Source organism: Elephas maximus, chromosome 8 (assembly GCF_024166365.1).
Source record: "Elephas maximus indicus isolate mEleMax1 chromosome 8, mEleMax1 primary haplotype, whole genome shotgun sequence".
Lineage (NCBI taxonomy): Eukaryota > Metazoa > Chordata > Mammalia > Proboscidea > Elephantidae > Elephas > Elephas maximus.
Genome location: NC_064826.1, coordinates 6,389,302 through 6,407,166, shown reverse-complemented (window position 1 = coordinate 6,407,166; position 17,865 = coordinate 6,389,302). Strand labels below are relative to the sequence as shown.

Genomic DNA, 17,865 nt, shown 5'->3' with positions numbered 1-17,865 from the left:
GCCCTCAGGATGGGATGGGGCCGGTGGGGTGAAGAATGGAGTAAGGGGGAGAACTCAGTCCTGTTTATTTACAAAAATAGATATGTGTGTTCATATATTAAACCCCGGCCCTCCACATCACCCTTGACTCCTCCCCTTCCCCAGGCCTGGCCCAGTGGGCCACGGGGGTGAGTGCAGCACCAGAGGCCCGACCAGCCCGGCGGGGGTGGGGTGCGCTGCGGAGGAATCCTGGCTCCTTGAGCAAGGAGACGGCTCAGTCTTTGAACCCCTGAATACTGCAAAGGATGCGCTTCTGGTGCCCGGGCAGCGTGATGCCCATCTGTGTCAGGTCCCTGCAGGGTACAGGGGAGTGAGGGCACAGCATGGAGGGCTTGGTCTGACCCCCACCCCCGCTCCGGTCCCCGCTCGCTCGTGCTCACTCAGCTGTCAGCTCCAGCACGCACTCCATGGTGTCTAGTCCAGCGGAGCGGAAGTGTAGGATGTAGCGCTTCATACGAATCGACTCCAGCCACTCCGCCACGCTGCGATACGGGATCCCGTCCGAGCCACTCAGGCTGGGCAGGCGGAGGGTCACCCTGGGGAGCATGGGACTGCGTCACCTGCGGGTACGGGGCTGCTTCACTGGGGACATGGGGCTATTGCCCTGGGGGTGCAAGGCCGGGTCATAGGGGAGCATGGGGCTGTGGCAGGAACGGGGGTACAGGGCTGCAGGTGTGGGGGAGGGGGATGGTGGCATGTGGGGCTTTGTTAGCGTGGGGGTGCAGGACTACTTATGGGTGGATGGGGGGAGAGGGATACAGGGCTGCAGCATAGGGTGTGGGGTACAGGACTGCATCGCCCGGGTATGGGGCTGTCCTCTGCCCGCACACCCAGCTTTGCTGAATCAGAGCGGCCTTCTGGGCCCTCTGCAGCCCCACTCAAGTCTGGTGGGGCATCTGAGCACACAGCTCCCCGAGGAGGTTGGGGACTAGCTGCTATTGTCTGTAAGCCTGTTTCCTGGCATGCTGGCCACAGTGGGCGGCCGACAGCCCTGCCCACACCAGGGAGCTTGGTGGCTAGCCCTGCTGTTCCTTAACACCAGGACCACCAGCCCATCTTCCCCAAGTGGCCAGCTCTGCAGAGACAGGAAGTACTGAGGGCCCAGCTGGGGACAGAGGGCAGGCAGCGGAGGCCTGGGGCTAGCCAGCTGCTCTTGGGGTGGCCATTGAGTGTGGGGCCATCTTCTGTTATTCTTGACTCAACACCCACAGCACAAAGAGCGTTCCTGTGCTGGCGCCAACCAGAGCCAAAACCATTAGCAGGGCAAATCTGCCGGGGAAAAAAATCCAGCATTCCAGAAAGATTAGCACATGCAGTCTCCAGTGTGTGGGGAGCTGTGTTCCAAAAGATAGCTTCAGAAGTTGGAACTAGGAGGATATTTTCTTAGAGACACAGCGTTATCTATGGTGGTTGGAGCCCAAGGCCAGCTCTGAGAAAGTTCTTGAAGTGCAGCCATGGCTGTCTCCCCTGCCTCACCGCACCCCCGCCCCAGGTCCTTCCACACATTCTGGCAGTGGTTTTGGTGAAATGCAATCTGACCATGTCACTGCCATGGGCAGCTCTCACACAGTGGTCACTTGCTACTCTTTGCACCCGGGGTGAAGTCCAAGTGCCTGGCCAGCTGGCCTTCCAGCCCTGACCAGCTACTTCTCCAGCCTTCCTGGCCTCAGGTTTCCGGACAACCTGCAACTGGCTGATCCTCAGCCCCAGACTCCGGGACGCTGCCCCCCACCCTGTCACAGCACACCCCCACTGCCTGCATTTGCCTATTCAGACCGTCTTCCCCACCTCAGGGTTACCGACCGTGCTCCCTGGAGCAGATGTTGATTTGAGCATGGCTCTCTCTCCAAGCCCAAGACTCCGCACACAGCAAACCAAAAACGCCAAACTCGTTGCCACCCACCCAGTTCTAACTCCTGGCGACCCCCTGTGTCAGAGTAGAATTGTGCTCCATAGGGTTTTCTTGGCTGTAAGGTTTATGGAAGCAGAAAGCCAAGCCTTTCTTTTGCAGTGCCTCTGGGTGGTTTGAACTACCAACCTTTTGATTCGTAGTCAAGGACAAACCATGTGTGCCACCCAAGGGCCCCATCAGAACACAGCAGGTCCTCCCAAATGTGCCCAGTGGGTGACCCTCTCCTGAACCCTCTACCCTGTGAAGGGGTGGGGAGGCCTGCCTCCTGAGTCCAGCAGCCTCAGAAGCTCCATGGGGAGGATGGGGCTTGTGGCACACAGTGCAGGGTATGGACGGGGATGGGGACCTCCACCCAGGGCCTGGCTGCAGCTGACCTGCCAGTGTGGGCAGTCTGCCGCCGGCCCCTCCAGGCAGCTCCTTTAAAAACCTGCCCTGCCCTTCCCGTGTGCACACCCTGGGGTTGCTTCCTGCCTTGTATCCAGCTGGGGGCTCTCCAGGGAGAGATGGCCCTCCTCTCATAGTACACGGCCCTGGGGTGAGGTTCAGGGCTCATGCTCTGGGCTCTGTCCGGAGCTCGCAGGCCCTGTCCTTGGTGGACTGTACCTGGGGTCAAAGTTGGCGATAGTGCGCAGTGAGTGGGGGTTGGCCAGCAGCTGCTCCAGGTGGGCGTGGAGCTGGTGGAAGGGGGGCCGACGGCCCCGGTCATAGGCCCAGCAGCTTTTCATGAGCTCGTACAGTGGGGCTGGGCAGTCCACGGGTGGGGGCAGCCGGTACCCATCCTCGATGCTCTTCATCACCTGCGGAGGGGATGCCCAGGGGACGCTTGCCTGGTGGCCCGGGGGCAAACTACGTCCACACGAGGCATCGTAGGGGCCTTGAGACAGCCCTGGCCAGGTGGGGTGACAACGAGAGCAGGGCATGGGAGGGCAGATGAAGGAGGCTGCAAAGTGGGGTGTCAGGGAGATGAAATCAGGTATTAAGCAAAGGGCCACAGAAGGACCCGGGAGAAGATGGAGTGTGCTGGGGAGATCTGGGGGTAGGCATGCAGCCTCACCTCCTGATTGCTCATGTCCCCGTAGGGCTTGTCCCCAAAGCTCAGCACCTCCCACATGACAATCCCAAAGCTCCACACGTCGCTGGCGGTGGTGAAGGTCCGGTGGGCAATGGCTTCGGGGGCCGTCCAGCGGATGGGGATCTTCCCTCCCTAGTGGATGCGAGGGACACAGGTGTGGAGATGGCGAAGAGAAGCACACAGGAAGGGCTAGAGAGCAATGGGGTCCACACAGGCACCATCCTTGTCCTTGTGGATGTATGCCACCTGTGTGTGCTGTGTGTGCTGTATGTGCACAAGTGTGTGTGCTCTGTGTGTACACACCTGTACTATGTGTGCATGCATGTGCATGCATGTATGCACACACATGCCGTGTGTATGGTGTGTAACTGCATGCATATGTCCGTGTGTGTGCACACATAAGCATGTGCATGAATGTGCATGTGTGTACATGTGCACATGCACTGTTTGGTGTGTGACTGCATACATGTACTGTGTGCACATGCACTGTGGTATATGACTGCATGCATGTGCTCTATGTGCATGTGTGTGCACACACGAGTATGCACATTGCACATGTGTACTGTATGTGTGCTAACTGTGCATGCATTGTGACTGCATGTATGTGCCTGTGTGAGCACATGTGCTATACATGGTGTGTGACCACATGCATGTGTGTGTACGTGTGTGCTATATATGATACGTGACTGCATGCATGTACATGCATGTGTGCTCTGTATGGTGTGTGACCACATGCTTGTGTGTACACGTGTGCTGTGTATGGCGTGTGACCACATGTGTGTGTACTGTATATGATATATGATTGTGTGCATGTGCGCTGTGTATGGCGTGTGACCACATGCGTGTGTGTGGTGATTATGTGCATGTGTGCTGTGTATGGCGTGTGACCACATGCATGTGCGCTGTGTATGGCGTGTGTGCTGTGTGTGGTGTGTGATTGTGTGCATGTGCATGTGTGTGCATCTGTCTTGTGTATGGTGTGTGACCACGTGCATGTGTGTGCATGGGTGTCTGTAGTGCTCGCAGGGCTCACACCTGGGTTTCGTAGGTGCCGTCAAAGTTGTCCAGGAGGCGCGCCAGGCCAAAGTCCGACACCTTGCAGCACAGGTTCTGGCTCACCAGGATGTTCCTGGCAGCCAGGTCCCGGTGGACGTAGTTGTGGTCACTGAGGTAGCTCATGCCAGACGCTATGCCCCGTAGCATGTCTGTCAGCTGCCCGGGGGTCAGCTGGTCCTCCCGCTCCTGCAGCAGGGGTGGGTGCATCAGGGGAGGGCAGGGCCCCAGGGCTCCGTGTGTTCCCGCTGCCATGTACCCTGCTCACCCTCAGGAAGGCGTCCAGGGCTCCATTGTCCATGAACTCCGTAATGATCATGATGGGCTTTCCTGGGGCAGGGCACACGCAGGGTCATGGCAGCCCCCACGCTGACCTCACATCTCCCGCTCCGCTTGGGGGCCTCAGCCCCCCTCCCCTCCCCCTCCCCGATCTGGGGACCACGCCCCCCCCCCCGTACTCTTGGTGACTACGCCTTCCAGCCGCAGGACGTGTGGGTGCTTGAACTGGCCCATGATCGTTGCCTCCCGGAGGAAGTTCCACCATTGGCCGTCAGGGGATGTGTCCTTCAAGGTCTTGATGGCCACTGTCCTGCAGTCCTGGCTGGGGAGCCGAAGGGAGCCTCGGTAGACTTCCCCAAACTCTCCTGGGTAGGGGGAGCAGGGTCACCGCAAGGACATTGAGGGGCTCTAGCCCTCGTGCCCTTTTGCTGTCTTTGGAGGGTCAGAAATGCCGCTGCCCATCCAGGGCCAGGGGGCCAGGGATCCGTAACAGGAGTGAGCGTTGCCCCCAACAATGTCCTTAAAGAAGTGCTCAGAGGACACGGTGAAAGCGTGCCAAGCATGGCTTTTGGGGACAGATGGGCCAGGGCAGAGGGCTGGGGCAGGCGGCCATCGCCACCCCTCTCCCGCGGGCCCCTTGGTCACAGCATGGCCCAGCCGCACAGTTGGCAAGCATATTGCCACACTTTGTTTTCTGGGCAGATCCATTTCCTTTGGTGGCCCAAGGGACCAGGGCAGCCCAAGGACACGGCCCTAGGGGGTGGAATGTGGGGCTGGGAGACTGGCTCTCTCCCACATTTGGGAATCCTCTGGGAACAGCCTGAGCCCACACAGCCACACCTCTGGGAACATAGACAGCATGTGAGCACTCTGTCAGAAACCTCGGAAGCACATGCCTGTGTGGAGGAGGGCTGACCTGGACCCTGGGTAAGGGCTGGGAGTGATGGTGAGTGGAACAGAGAGGACCCACAGGGGACATTTGGCTATGGAGGGGTCAGCTGGGCCCCACGGGGGAGGAGGGTGGGAGGTAGGCGGGGCCTGTGAGGCAGCTCTGAGCCACCCCAGGGGGTTGACTGTGGGGCACAGGGGGGTTCACCTTCCCCGATGACAGTATCCACGACCAGCCCAGTGGGGTCGAGCTCCTGGGTGAAGTCGAGAGCAACTTGGGCAGGGTCCTCATATGCCTGGAGGTCCACATATGGCTTCAGCCAGAGCTTGTCCTCTGTGGGGACAGAGTACTCAGCTCAGGGACACCAGGGTATGTCCTCTGTGGGGACAGGGCTCTCAGCTTAGGGACCCCAGGGTATGTCCTCTGTGGGGACAGGGCACTCAGCTCAGGGACATCAGGGCATGTCCTCTGTGGGGACAAGAGGCTCAGCTCAGGGACCCCACAGCTGGAGGTGGTGAGAAGAGGGGTCTTGGTTCCATAGTTTTGTCTTCCCTGAGGTGAACTGGGCTGAAGTTCTTCTCCTAGTGAGCAGGGCTCCTCATCAGCCCCCTCCCTCTGTCCATGCCCTGAGCCCCTGTGTCCTCTCCTCCTAGGCCACATGCCCCCCTAGCAGGTAAGTTGCCCATTCTCTGCATGGCTCAGCACCCGCACTTCACATTCCTGCATGCCTGCTCCAGGCCCCTCCACTCACTCACGCCTCGTTCCCAGACAGTCCTCACCCAGCTCATGGCTGGAATGGACACCCTAATGAGGTGACCAGCATGAAGCCCACATGCCTCAAGACCTCAAGGACCCAGGCTGGCCCTCATGCCCAGCCCCAGCCCACAGGCCCAGCCAGTGGGTGGGGACGTTGCCCAGAGCCTGGTGGGGCCACAGCACAACAGCCGACAGATAACAGTACCCACACCCCCGGGGCCAGGCGTTGAGGTAATCGACCACAGTTAATTAGGTGGTGACACAGATCCCAGGGCCAGGGAACTCCACGTGGCCCCAGAGCTGGCCTAACACATGTGGGGCCCTGGGTTCCTTCCTACTACCCCCTACCACACACGAACCCACACATGCGTACATGTGCACACACATGCACACATACATGTGTACACACAAAGGCACACAGATGCTTATGTACACACAGTGCACGTAGACAGGTGTACACATGCACACAGGCATGTACATACATGCACATGCACAAAAAGGCACACACACAGGCTCACACATGCATGCATGTATGTGCACACATGTGCATACACATAGATGCTCTGGCTCACCTCGGTCTACACCGGTGACGTGTTCACGCTGCCTCTGCTGCCGCCTCTGCTGCCCTCTCCTGTGGGGTGGGGGCAGCTCCTTCAGGCCCCAGGCCCACCTCAGGCTCTTGGGGAAAGCCTGGGTCCTGGAGACCCACTGGGCTTGGGTTGAATTCTCCCCAGGACGAGGGGCAGATCAGGATGAGTGTGGGGCACACTGGGTACGGGGAGGGTTGCAGAGCTGTACATGGAGCTCCTGGCTGGTAAAGGGGCCCAGGATGGGCAGGGTGGGGGTGAGCCCAGCAGCAGTACCTGGACCGGAAGATGAGGGTCCCGAGGAGCAGTGCCGTGCACAGCAGCAGCCCGAAGACGATGGCCATGATCTCCCCTCCTGTCAGGCCCCTGGAAGCTGAGGGCAGGTGCGGGCTCAGTGGGGGACTGGGGGCAGGACATGGTGCACACCAGCAGGTGGCTGAGCAGGCCAGGTGCATGCCCTGTACAGGGGAGATGTGTGTGTGCACGTGTGCATGTGTGTGCGTGCTTGTATGCATGTGTACATGTGTGCATGCATGCCTGTGTGCACACGTGCTTGCATGTGTGCTGGGTATCACACACACAAGTGCATCCATGTGTGTATATGTATGTGTGTGCATGTATATGTGTACATGTACAAACATGTGCTTGTAATACATGGAATATGTACAGGTGTACATGTGCCCACGTGTGTGTATGCATGTGTGTGTGCATGTGTGTGCACATGTGTGCTCATGTGTGCTTGCAGAGGAAGAGGAGGGCCCAGGGGAATAAGGCTGAGGTGCTCAGCAGGGGACAGGTATGTGTGTTTGGGGCAGAACACAGGGAGCTTACCTGGTGGGCTGGTCCGGAATTCGTGGTCGGGGGAGAAGGGACCAGGGCCCTGCGAGGTCACCATGCGCACTCTAACGATGTATGTGGTGTCCGGCTGCAGCTCGGTCAGCAAGACCCTGGGCTCCAGAACTGTCTGGTGCCGCTCTTCATCCTGCAGGTGGGGGCTGTGTTACCCGGCTGGGCCTCTCAGCCCAGGACGTGACAGAGGTCTCAGGAGCCTGTGGGGAGGGGCTGGGAACAGGCCTGAGAAGGTGGATGGCTCCCACTGTGAGGTGGTCCACACACCCACCCCGCCCCGCCGCCCATCTCTCCTGACCTGGTTCAGCACGTGTAGCTCATAGGTGAGGTTGCCCCCAGGACTTCGAGGCTGGGCCCCTGACCAGGCCAGCTCCAGCTGGCGTGGTGCTTTCTTCACCAGCTGCAGGGACAGGCCTGCCAGTGGCTCTGGGTGGACAGGCAGGGTTGAGTGAGGCAGAGGAGTGGGTCAGGAGCCCCTCACCAGCCCACCTGCCGGGCCTCACCTGCATGCCCCATGTTGACACTGAGCGTGGCACTGGCAGGCCCGGAATGGCCCAGCCCTGATACCCCGTTCTGGGCACCGACCTCAAAGGTGTAGTTGGCGTAGGGCTCAAGGCCGTCAATGTGCACAGCTGGCTGGGGGAGCCCGCTGGCCCCTGGGGAGAAGCGCACGCCACTTCCACAGGGCTGGCAGGGGCCCTCATCTGGGCCTGTCCCCGGACACCGGGAGCATCCCACACTGTACATGACATCCTGGCGTCCCCCTGTGTCTGCTGGGGGTTCCCAGTGCAGGGAGAGCTGAGTCCCGGACACAGAGAAGCTCAGGTCTCGGGGGGCTGAGGGGGGACCTGTGGGAGGGTAGGGCCATCAGCAGTGCCAGCTCAGTGCTCCCCCACGCCCACCTCAGGCCCGCACCCCAGTCTGGAAGGTCTGGTCCTCTAGAGGCCTTGGGGGGAGACATGGCTGAACCCTTCCAGGGACGACAGGGGCAAAGAGGGACTGTGTCTGTCCTTGATTATGAGAAGCTCGAGAAACTTCTGACCCCAGCAAGGGCTCAGCACAAGACCTGTGTACCCCTGTCTGACAGGTCCAGCCTCCCACTCACGTGTGCAGGCCACCTGGGGGCCCTCCCCAGAGGCTCGGTAGTGGCCGCTGTCACAGGTGCAGACGGTGGCCCCCTCCAAGGCAGCCGAGCTGTGCTGGGGACATGCGATGCAGCTGGGGGTGTCTGTGTCAGCACGGTAGGAGTCTTGGGGGCAGGCTGGGGGGACAGGGAAGCAGAACCTGGGTTATCGAATGGCTTACAGGCCCAGGGACCCTGCCTAGCCCATGTACCTGAAACACCTAGGTGGGTGTTTCTGTGGGTCACAGGTTGCCACCCCCTTTTGTACCCACAGTCCTGCCCCTGGTAGCCCCTGTGGCTCTCATCCAGCCTCCTGCCCCCTTACCTACACAGCCCGCACCGCTAGGGCCCTCCTCGAAGCCAGGCTCACAGTAGCACTGCCCCACAGGCACCAGCCACTCTCCGTCTGGGCTGCAGTGCAGGCGGGGTACGCCCAAGGGGCCAGCCTGGGCGTGGGGCACACAGGTTCCCACCACTTCTGCCAGCCCACCAGGGCCCGGGAGCATGCCGGCGAAGTGAGCCAGGCCGTGTACAGTCTCGGGACAGCGCTGGTAGAAGACCCGCACGGACACCAGGGCCACACAGGCCCCAGGGTTCTGGAAGGCCAGGTAGAGGCCACGGCGCTCCAGGCGGCCCAGTGAGCAGCGCTCCACGTTGAGCTTGACGGCACCAGATGCCAGGTCGCGGATGGTGAAGCTCTGGTCTGCAGCCACGGTGGTGACCTGGGGGTGGGGGGTGGGGGGAGAAGGCAGAAAATCACACTTCATATGCACCCAGCGGAAATGGCTGCATGCTTCACATCTCACAGACCACCGAGGGGGGCTGGCCATGTGGGAGGTGCGGGCTAGGACCTCCATCACTGAATCCCTGCAGGCATCCTATGAGGTGGGATGGGTACCACCAGCATTTAGCAGAGGAGGAGATGGGAGGCTCAGAGAGGTTGCACACCCTGCACAAGATTGTACAGCTACTACATCTGGGGCTGGGGCTGGGACCCTGTCTGTGGGCTCTACAGAATGATCTGCACAGTTCTGAGGTGTCCCCACCTCAGGGCCAAGGGGTGCTTGGTTATAAAGCATGTCATCATTAACTTACTCCTAATAAACTTTTCAACATTTTCTCTTTGGGGGAAAAGAACGGGAGCACATCCTATCCTAATGGTCTCCTCCCTCTCCTGCATTCTGGTAGGTTCTTGAGTAGGAAAGAAAGGGCACCATCAGGGGCAGCCTACAGGAAGATGCCTTACTACACAGCTCTACCCTGCTTGTGGGTGTGCTTTGCACAGCCTGCCTGGTGCCGACAGAAAGTCCTAACAGCTCTAACCTGTACATCCCCACTTCCTCTGGGGCAGGCTGGTCTCCCATCAGAATCTCCTAAAAGCCTTTGACTTCCACCAGGCTGGCATCACGGCCATCTCCACTTCACTGTGAGGGAACCAAGGTTCGGGAGGCTGAGTGCTGTGGCTACAGCCGGCCGACAGGAACCCTGCTCAGTCCACCCACTGGTTTCTACCCTGCATTTGTTCTGGTGTTACACCCCTGACTCTCCTGTTGGGCCCCCTGCTCATTTTCTCAGCTTGGGGTTGCAGGTAAGGAGCCAGGCGCGGTGAGCACCAGGCAGGTGCAGTGAGGGCGCAGACCTTCTGGAACAGGGGCCGCCGGAGCTGAATGCCCACATCCTGGTCGCTCTCCATGTAGAGCAGGTTGAAGGTCTCCTTGCAGCCCGCGGGTCCCACGCCGCGTGGGAAGCTCTTGCAATCACGCACGGTGAACTGCAGCTCCACGTGCACACGCGCCGCCTCCTCGCCCCGGTAGATCCAGTTGGAGCGCAGCCAGTGGTCCGTGTCTCCACTGTCTTCTAGCGGGCAGTCCTGGTACATGTACAGCGGCGTCCCTTTGAGCATCTGCTGCACCTCGCTCCACTGGGAGAGAGAACCCGAGTCAGGGGCCAGCTCACCCTGGCCCCCACACCCTCCATTCCTAGAGCGATGGAGTGGAAGGCTGTGTCAAAGCCCCCCCATCAATGATCCTGACTCTCCCCACCCCTCGGAGAAGCACTGAGGGTGCAGGATTTATGTAGAGATGAGATGGGCAAGACAGTCCTCCCTAAGCCCCAGCCAGCCCTGGCTCCCTTAGATGAGCCCACTCTGCCTGCAAGAGTTTGGGCACTATTTTTTTTTTTTTACCTATTTCATCGGCAGAGCCATTGGGTACCCCAAAGTCAGACTTTTGCAGCCAAAGCTTATTCACAAGACCCTTTGCCTCCTTGTTCAGACAACAGGACGCTGACGTTGAATATTAAAGTCCCCCAGTTTTTTGGTTTAGCTTTTGGAGGGCAAGGAAAATCTTCACCCTCTCCATTGCTCCTGCCATGAATAAAACTGTCTTGAAAGGAGTGCAGCCAGAATGCTCCTTGGAAGCAAAGAGACTATGTCTCACATAGTTTGGACATGTTATCAGGAGGGACCAGTTCCTGGAGAAGGACGTCATGCTTGGTAAAGTAGAGGGTCAGCAAAAAAGAGGAAGACCTTCAATGAGATGGGCTAACACAGTGACTGCAACAATGGGCTCAAGCATAACAACCATCATGAGGATGGCACAGGACCGGGCAATGTTTTGTTGTGTTGTACATAGGTTCACCATGAGTCGAAACCAACTCGATGGGACCTAACAACAACGACATGAAATAGTATGGCATTGTATGGATGTACCACAATTTATTTAACCATTCACCCACTATTGGGCATTCAGGAAGCTTCTAGCTTTTTTTTTTTTTTTTTTAAATGTAAATGTACAGATTTCTGTAGAACCACTATAATAGACGTATTATAAATTTTATAAGATTTTGCCAACTTGCCCTCAAAAGGCTCTATCCATCTACATTTCTACCGGCAAAGCCTCTGTCATTTTTTCAGAACCTCTTCCAACCTGGACGTGAGCGACCTTTCTATAAACAAAACGTAGGAGCCCTGGTGGCACAGTGGTTAAAGCGATCGGCTTCTGACCAAAAGGTCAGCGGTTCAAACTTACCAGCGGCTCTGAGGGAGAAAGATGTGGCAGCCTACTGCTGCGGCAGTTACAGCCTCGGAGACCCTACGGAGCAGTTCTCCTCTGTCCTATAGGGTCCCTGTGAGTCAGAATCAACTGGGCGGCAGTGGCTGTGCCTGAAAACATAGCTTCTTATCATGGTGATTTCCATTTCTTTGAGGAGAAGTCTGCACATGTTTTTCTTTTGTTCATTGCGTATTTGCATTTTTATGCAATTATCTGTTCATCGCTTTTGCTCATTGTTCTATTGGTCTCCTTCGATTATTCGTTTGGATGAGCTTTTTTACATGTTGTAGAAATTGATCATTTGCTTGGAATGTATGTTTCAAATACCTTCCCTCTGCCGGCCACATGTCGTTTAATTTCGTAAATGGTGTCTGTCACATTGACATACATTAAATTTTTTTACATAATGACACCTCTCGTCTTTCCCTCTATGACTTCTGGGCTTTATATTTCACTTGGGAGGGGCTCCTATCACAAGGTCGTAAAGATCTGGAGTTTCTGCAGGTTGGGATTTTAGGTTTAGATTTCTAATCTCTCTAGAATTTATTTATTTATTTTTTGTGCATGGCGTGAGTGGAGATGTAACTTTATTTTCTTTTTTTAAATTCTGGACTCGTGATTTTTTGGCCACTCCATGCCTTCCCCGCTGGGTTGTGGCTTCACGTTTATCACCGCTAACGTCTCGCACACGTGGGCCTGTTTTGGGTTTTTTTTTCCCTGCTTCATTGACCTGTGTGTTCTCGGGCACCGCCATATGTTTTAACTAGAGTTGATACATTGCATATTCTGGTATCTGGTTGGACCAGGCTCCCATTTCATTGTTGTCCTTTTCTTAAAAAAAAATTCCCAGCCATTCTTCCAAATGAAATGAAGAAAACGGCTCTGAAATTCCATGAAATACCTCATTGATATTGTGGTCGCAACCCCTGTATTTTATAGACAGGAGACAGAATGAGGCCCTTACGGCATTCTCTTGCCCATGGGGCAGGTCTCCGGACTTTTTCTGCACCACAACTCGGGGCTTTCATCAAGACCATCAATGAAGAGCTCAGGGCGGGTGGGGCAGGGACACACCAAGCTACTCAAGGCCCCTATTCTGCAGTGTGTCAGGGCATTCAAAGATTGGGGTGTCTGAAAGGTGAAGGGGCTGGAGCAATAAAAGGACCGAGGACATGGTCCTAGGCTGGAGTGGGGTGGGGCCGGGGGGGCACAGGAACGGCAGGTTAACGTGCAGGCCGTTAGTCAAACGGCCGCAGCTGCAGCTGGAGCCTGGAGCAGATGTTCCCAGCTGCGGCTCGCCTCTCCAGCTCCCAGTGGTGACAGATGTGGGGTCCAGCTGCCCAAGAGCAGCAAGAAGGATCCTGTCACTTATCACTCGGCTGCTGTGGGTGGCTACAGGATACAGTCTGGGGAGCTGGCCCGGCGTGTGCTCATGCATACGTGACTGTGTGCATGACTGTGCGTACAGGTGCACGTGTGCAAAGAGGCATGTGCGTGCGTACTCACGTGTGTGCGTGTTCACAAGCATGCGTGTGTTCATGCATGAGTGTGTACATATACATGTGCTTGTGTACCATGTATGCATGCACTTACATGTGTGCTGAAAAGATGGCGGCAGGAAAGAGGCCAGGGTGGGCAGTGCGAGTGTGTCGCTGCTGGCTGTCCTCTCGAACAAGACTAAGGGGGCTTGCACCCACCCAGCCCAGTCAGGGGACATTTATTTGGGTGGTGTGGAGGGGCACAGAGAGGGCCTATGGGAGCTAGTAGAGGGACCTGCAGCCATTCTCGTGGGGTGATTAAATGGTTTATGGGATGAGGCTCCTCTTATGCCTGCACTAGTCCAGGCCTTCCCACAGCCCCTCCTGTAGGACACATCATGGTCTAGACTATTAACGCTAATTACAGGCCTCTGTGGGAGAACAGGGGCTGGAGCACCCAGAGGGAAGGGAAGCGAGCAGCCCAGAAAGAGAGGTGCACTGAGGTTCCACTCTGGAGCATGGGATCCAGGACTGGAGGGGAGGGGCCTGAGGCCTGGATCCTGGAGGCTCAGTTGGAGGCAAAGGTATGCTCTCGGGAGTCTGGGTGAAGCTCTTTGGGGCTCACCTTGCATCCTGCCCTGCTCAAGAGGCCTCAGGTGTGTCCAAGGAGGGGCTGATGGGAGCAGACCCAGCCAGCCATGGGACCTGTGGTGTGTGGGGCCTGCCTGGCAGGCGTGGAGTATGGATGGGGGTTTGGGCCTTGAGGAGCAGCTTTAACTTCGGGGAAGTGGGTCATAGACCCTCTGGGGCATATGATGAAAGCTTTGGTTCTCCCCCCCAATACAGACGTTTAGAATATCCTTTGTGCAGCTCCCTGACCCCTGAGACTCACCTGGGCAGCCCCTTTACGGTGGGGTTAGCCTTACACTGAGAACACTGTTGGGGTGTTTCTGCCCCTCTCCAGAGAAGACCTGGCCTCGGTCCTAGCACCCCCAGCACGGCCCACTCCTCCCTGGAGTGTCCGCTCAGAGACCCCTCTGAAGTCCACATTTACTCTCTTTGGGGTGGGCAGGGAGGTGCTGGCTATAGTGGCATTCCACAGCGTGAAGTCTGGCCCCCCATGTCCCCTTCAGTAGGCTCTGACTCAGCCTCCCCCCACTGCCTCACCAGGAGACACTTCCAGTTTTTCCTGCTCTTTTCTCGGTTCCTCCACCCACCTCTCCACCCGCTTCCCACCGGCTCATCCTGTGCCCTCCTGGCCCGCCTCTGACACTTACCCCATCCTCTGGGGGGTCCAGCAGCCAGCCCAGCTCCCCCTGTGCAGTGCTGGTATCCATCAGAGTAACTGGGTGGGCAGAGAGGGGCTGTCACTTGGGGGAGGGGGCCCCAGTGCCACCACACACACCTCCTGGGGGTCCCTTGCCCCAGGTCATCATCCAGTTCCTAACAGTTGTGACCTCCTGGGGCTTGGGGAGGCATTTGAGCTCCAGGGAGGACTCCACAGAGAGCCATCAGGAGAGGGAGGCTGAGGGGGCTGGGTGGGTGCAGATCTTTGGCAAAGCCAGTGCAGGAAGCATTAGGAGGCCATCCGCCACCAGGCTTGAGAGGCCTGGGGCCCTGCTGCAGGACTGCAGTGCTTGGACCGTGGGGTGCAGCTCCGCGGGGAGGGGAGGGAGTCTCAAGTGGGGTAGGTGTGGCCAGGGACTCGGTGGGTTCCCAATGGGAAGCCTCACCGCCACTTTCCAAGGCCTGGTTTGGCCTGTGAGGGGTCATAGGCCCAGCTTGGAGGGGGCACAGGTCCAGGTTGGAGGGGGCACAGGCCCAGCTTGGAGAGGGCACAGGCCCAGCTTGGAGGGGGCACAGGCCCAGTTCGGAGTCGCGGCGGCTGGGGAGTGAGGGAGAGCCTCCACTCGTAAAGTCGGCCTTCACCCCGGGAGCCCTGCACTGAGTCCTCCCCTTCCGTTGCCCGCCCGGGGTGTCTGGGCTCGTCCCACCTCCGAGCTCCCACGGCGCAGACCTCCGGCCAGAGTACCTGGGCCCGGGGCCATCGGGCAGGGAGTCCCCGCGCAGGAGGCGCGGGGTCCAGGCCGCGGCATCCCGGGCTCAGGGCGCCCTCCTCACCCCGCGCGGGCGGTACCCAGGCCGCGGAGCGAGGCCGGGGTCAAAGACCAGGGCCGGCCGGCAGCCACAGCGCGGCGGCCCCAGTCCGGGCCGGGGGCGGGGAATCCGGGCCGGCGGTCGTACCTTCCTCGGCGCGCGCCCCCGGGGGCCACAGGGCGCAGGGCAGGAGCAGCAGGAGCAGCAGCCCGAGCCCCGCGGGCCAGCGCCGCTCCATGGCGCCGGCCGGGACCTGGGACCGCCGGCCGCCGGGCTACCGCGCTGGGACTACGGGGGCGGGACGGGGCGGGGCGGGGCGGGACCAGTGCGGGGCGGGGCCGCTCACCTGGCTCACCTTCTTAAAGGGCCAGGGCCAAGGGCGAAACCTGTGCGTCAGGTAACAAACTTCCCACCTGGGGGGCGGCCGGGCCGGAACGAGGCTGCGGGCGCCGCCTGGTGGGCGGGACCGGAATGGACACCCAGGTCCCAATTCCAGTCCTCACCTGGCCCAGCCTGATGCAGCAGCCTTTGACCTCGTTCTACAGGGGGCTCCACCTGCACCCTCTGCCCCCTGTCTGCCCCTCTTCAGGGCCTAGACCACAGCAGACACCGGGGAAGCCAGCGAGGGTAGGAGAGGTGCCCTGACCGACCGCGAGGAGAGGTGACCCTCACCGGGAGTACAGCCCTCTGAGCCGCACCTGGCACGGCGGCAGGGGAAGGGGTCAGCCCCGGGGCTCACTAGGGAGGAGCCCTGTGAACTGGGTTTCCAGTGGCATAGATTGGGAAAGGCGAGCGCCCAAAGGCAGGGCGCCCCAGGTGCGCTCGGGAGTGGTGAAAGGACCAGTTCGACTGCTGGGGCGCAGGGCAGAAAGACAGGTGTGGCCAGAGCCGGGAGATCTTGGCAAACTTGTCAGGGAGTTTGAACCTTCAGGGCTTTGTACAGGGCAGTCGGGGGGACTCCTCGGGGTTTCCGTGCAGCAGGGTGGGGCAGAGGGGGCTGGCAGGCCGCTTCGGACCTTCTGCCTGGCGGGGCCATAGCTCTTGGAGATGCCCTGAATTATCTGTAAGATTCTGACTCCTGGCGATTCCACGTGTGTTAGAGCAGAACTGAGCTCCATCGGGGTTTTCAATGGCTGATGTTTTGGAACTAGATTGCCAGGCTTTTCTTCAGAGGCACTTCTGGGTTAGCCGTTGAGCTCCTTAATATTTGCGACTCCTGAATTATATGTTGTTGTGTGCCTTCAAGTGGATTCCAACTCAGCGACCCTACAGGACCGGGTAGACCTGCCCGTAGGGTTTCCCAGCCTAAAATCTTTATGGGAGCAGATCATCCGGTCTTTCTCCCTCTGAGCAGCTGGTGGGTTCGAACCACCAACCTTTCAGTTGGCAGCCAAGCACTTAACCATTGTGCCACCAACGCTTATTCAGTTTCTACACTGCATGAACTTAACTCCGAAGGCTTAAAAGAAGAGTAAGTCCCTGAAGAAGCTACGGGTCTGAGCTGGGGATCAAGCTAACACCCAGGTGACTACAGCTACTGGCCTTCCTCATGCCCCACTTCCTGTACCCTCCCTGGCTCACCCGGTGAATCACTCCTAATTCTTCTCTCATCTACATTGTTGCATGTTTCCGTCACTGGGGGGAAAGGGATGTGGTGGATTAGAGATGCTTACTTCATTTTCAAAAATTAATGCTTCTCAGGGTTTTTCTTTTTTAGATAAATAAGAAAAAATGGCCTCTGGCTTTCTGGCCTAGGCGGTCCTTACTGACATAAAGAAAGAAATGCCATCCATGTGTGTTGGTTGGAACTTCATGTTGACAGAAGGAAACACAAGGAAGAGTAAAATCCTCCCTCTTCCCACCCTTCAGTCTCTGTCTGGAAAGTTAACTGCCACCGACTGTTTCTTCTGAGTCCTTCTGGGATTTCCCAGGCACGCACCATCCTATGCTTCTCCCTCCCTCTCTCCCCCACACACATGCTTTTAAAAATACACTGAAGGAGCCCTGCCACATACGGCTCTGATGTGAGGCCGCTCTCCTGACACTGAGGGTGTTGGGAAGGAGGAGGTGGCATGTGGGGCTCAAGGGGCTCAGAGCTCTGTGACTTCAGCTGGAAGGAATGGGCAAAGGGTGACCAGCCAGCAGCAGGGAGACCAAACAGGGCTGGACAACTGCTGCCCAGGGAGAAGCCAGTGAGGTCGCGCCATGCTGTGGTGTGTTGGGGCTCCAGGCAGGGCTGTCCCTGCAGGAGAGGGGTCGAGAGCACTGAAAAGGAGCCCTGTCTTGTTTTAGGATCGGCTCTCCAACTGGGCTCAGGAAGTCCACCTCTGGCTCAGCCCCAAAACCAAAAAAAGCCCACTGCGGTCGAGTTGATTCCAACTCATAGCGACCCTATGGGACAGAGTAGAACTGCCCCATAGACTTTCCAAGGAGCACCTGGTGGGTTCGAACTGCTGACCTTTTGGTTAGCAGCCGTAGCACTTAACTACAACTCCACCAGGGAGCATCCAATTTGGCGCTTCCTCTTCTGTCTGTCCTGAGAGGAGGCATCTTCGTTTGCGTGCTCTGTTCTGAACCAAATGCAGCTCCCATCAAGTTGCTTATACTCGCTAGGCCTTGGTTTCCTTGTAGCGAGGTGACCCTGAGGTCATTTCTAGGGGTACCCTTGACAATGCAGA

General features: G+C 58.2%; 1 protein-coding gene across 2 annotated transcripts; it reads right to left on the bottom strand.

The window, feature by feature from the left end:
- Nucleotides 1–51: 51 nt before the first annotated feature.
- EPHA1 (EPH receptor A1) lies at nucleotides 52–15,476 on the bottom strand. Of its 2 annotated transcripts, none has more exons than XM_049893852.1 (18): nucleotides 15,335–15,476; nucleotides 14,368–14,435; nucleotides 10,199–10,480; nucleotides 8,885–9,281; nucleotides 8,542–8,697; nucleotides 7,940–8,284; nucleotides 7,735–7,862; nucleotides 7,419–7,569; nucleotides 6,864–6,960; nucleotides 6,573–6,631; nucleotides 5,452–5,577; nucleotides 4,535–4,720; nucleotides 4,345–4,406; nucleotides 4,059–4,265; nucleotides 3,006–3,155; nucleotides 2,555–2,748; nucleotides 420–575; nucleotides 52–332 (listed from the first exon to the last, which is right to left on the bottom strand). In XM_049893852.1, the coding sequence occupies exons 1-18, from the start codon at nucleotides 15,423–15,425 to the stop codon at nucleotides 254–256; spliced, it is 2,934 nt and encodes a 977-aa protein (XP_049749809.1). In that variant the 5' UTR covers nucleotides 15,426–15,476; the 3' UTR covers nucleotides 52–253. The 2 variants fall into 2 exon arrangements, with proteins under 2 accessions (XP_049749809.1, XP_049749810.1); XM_049893853.1 differs by lacking the exon at nucleotides 15,335–15,476 and adding an exon at nucleotides 15,123–15,305.
- Nucleotides 15,477–17,865: the final 2,389 nt, after the last annotated feature.

Bases quoted from the DNA above. Each gene is read 5' to 3' on its own strand.
- EPHA1 (XM_049893852.1), bottom strand. From the start codon at position 15,425: ATGGAGCGGCGCTGGCCCGCGGGGCTCGGGCTGCTGCTCCTGCTGCTC. The intron at 5,578-6,572 runs GTGAGCCAGAGC...CTGTCCCCACAG, and splicing joins CGTCACCGGTGTAGACCGAG to AGGACAAGCTCTGGCTGAAG. The intron at 4,721-5,451 runs GTGAACCCCCCT...CCCCCTACCCAG, and splicing joins GGATACTGTCATCGGGGAAG to GAGAGTTTGGGGAAGTCTAC.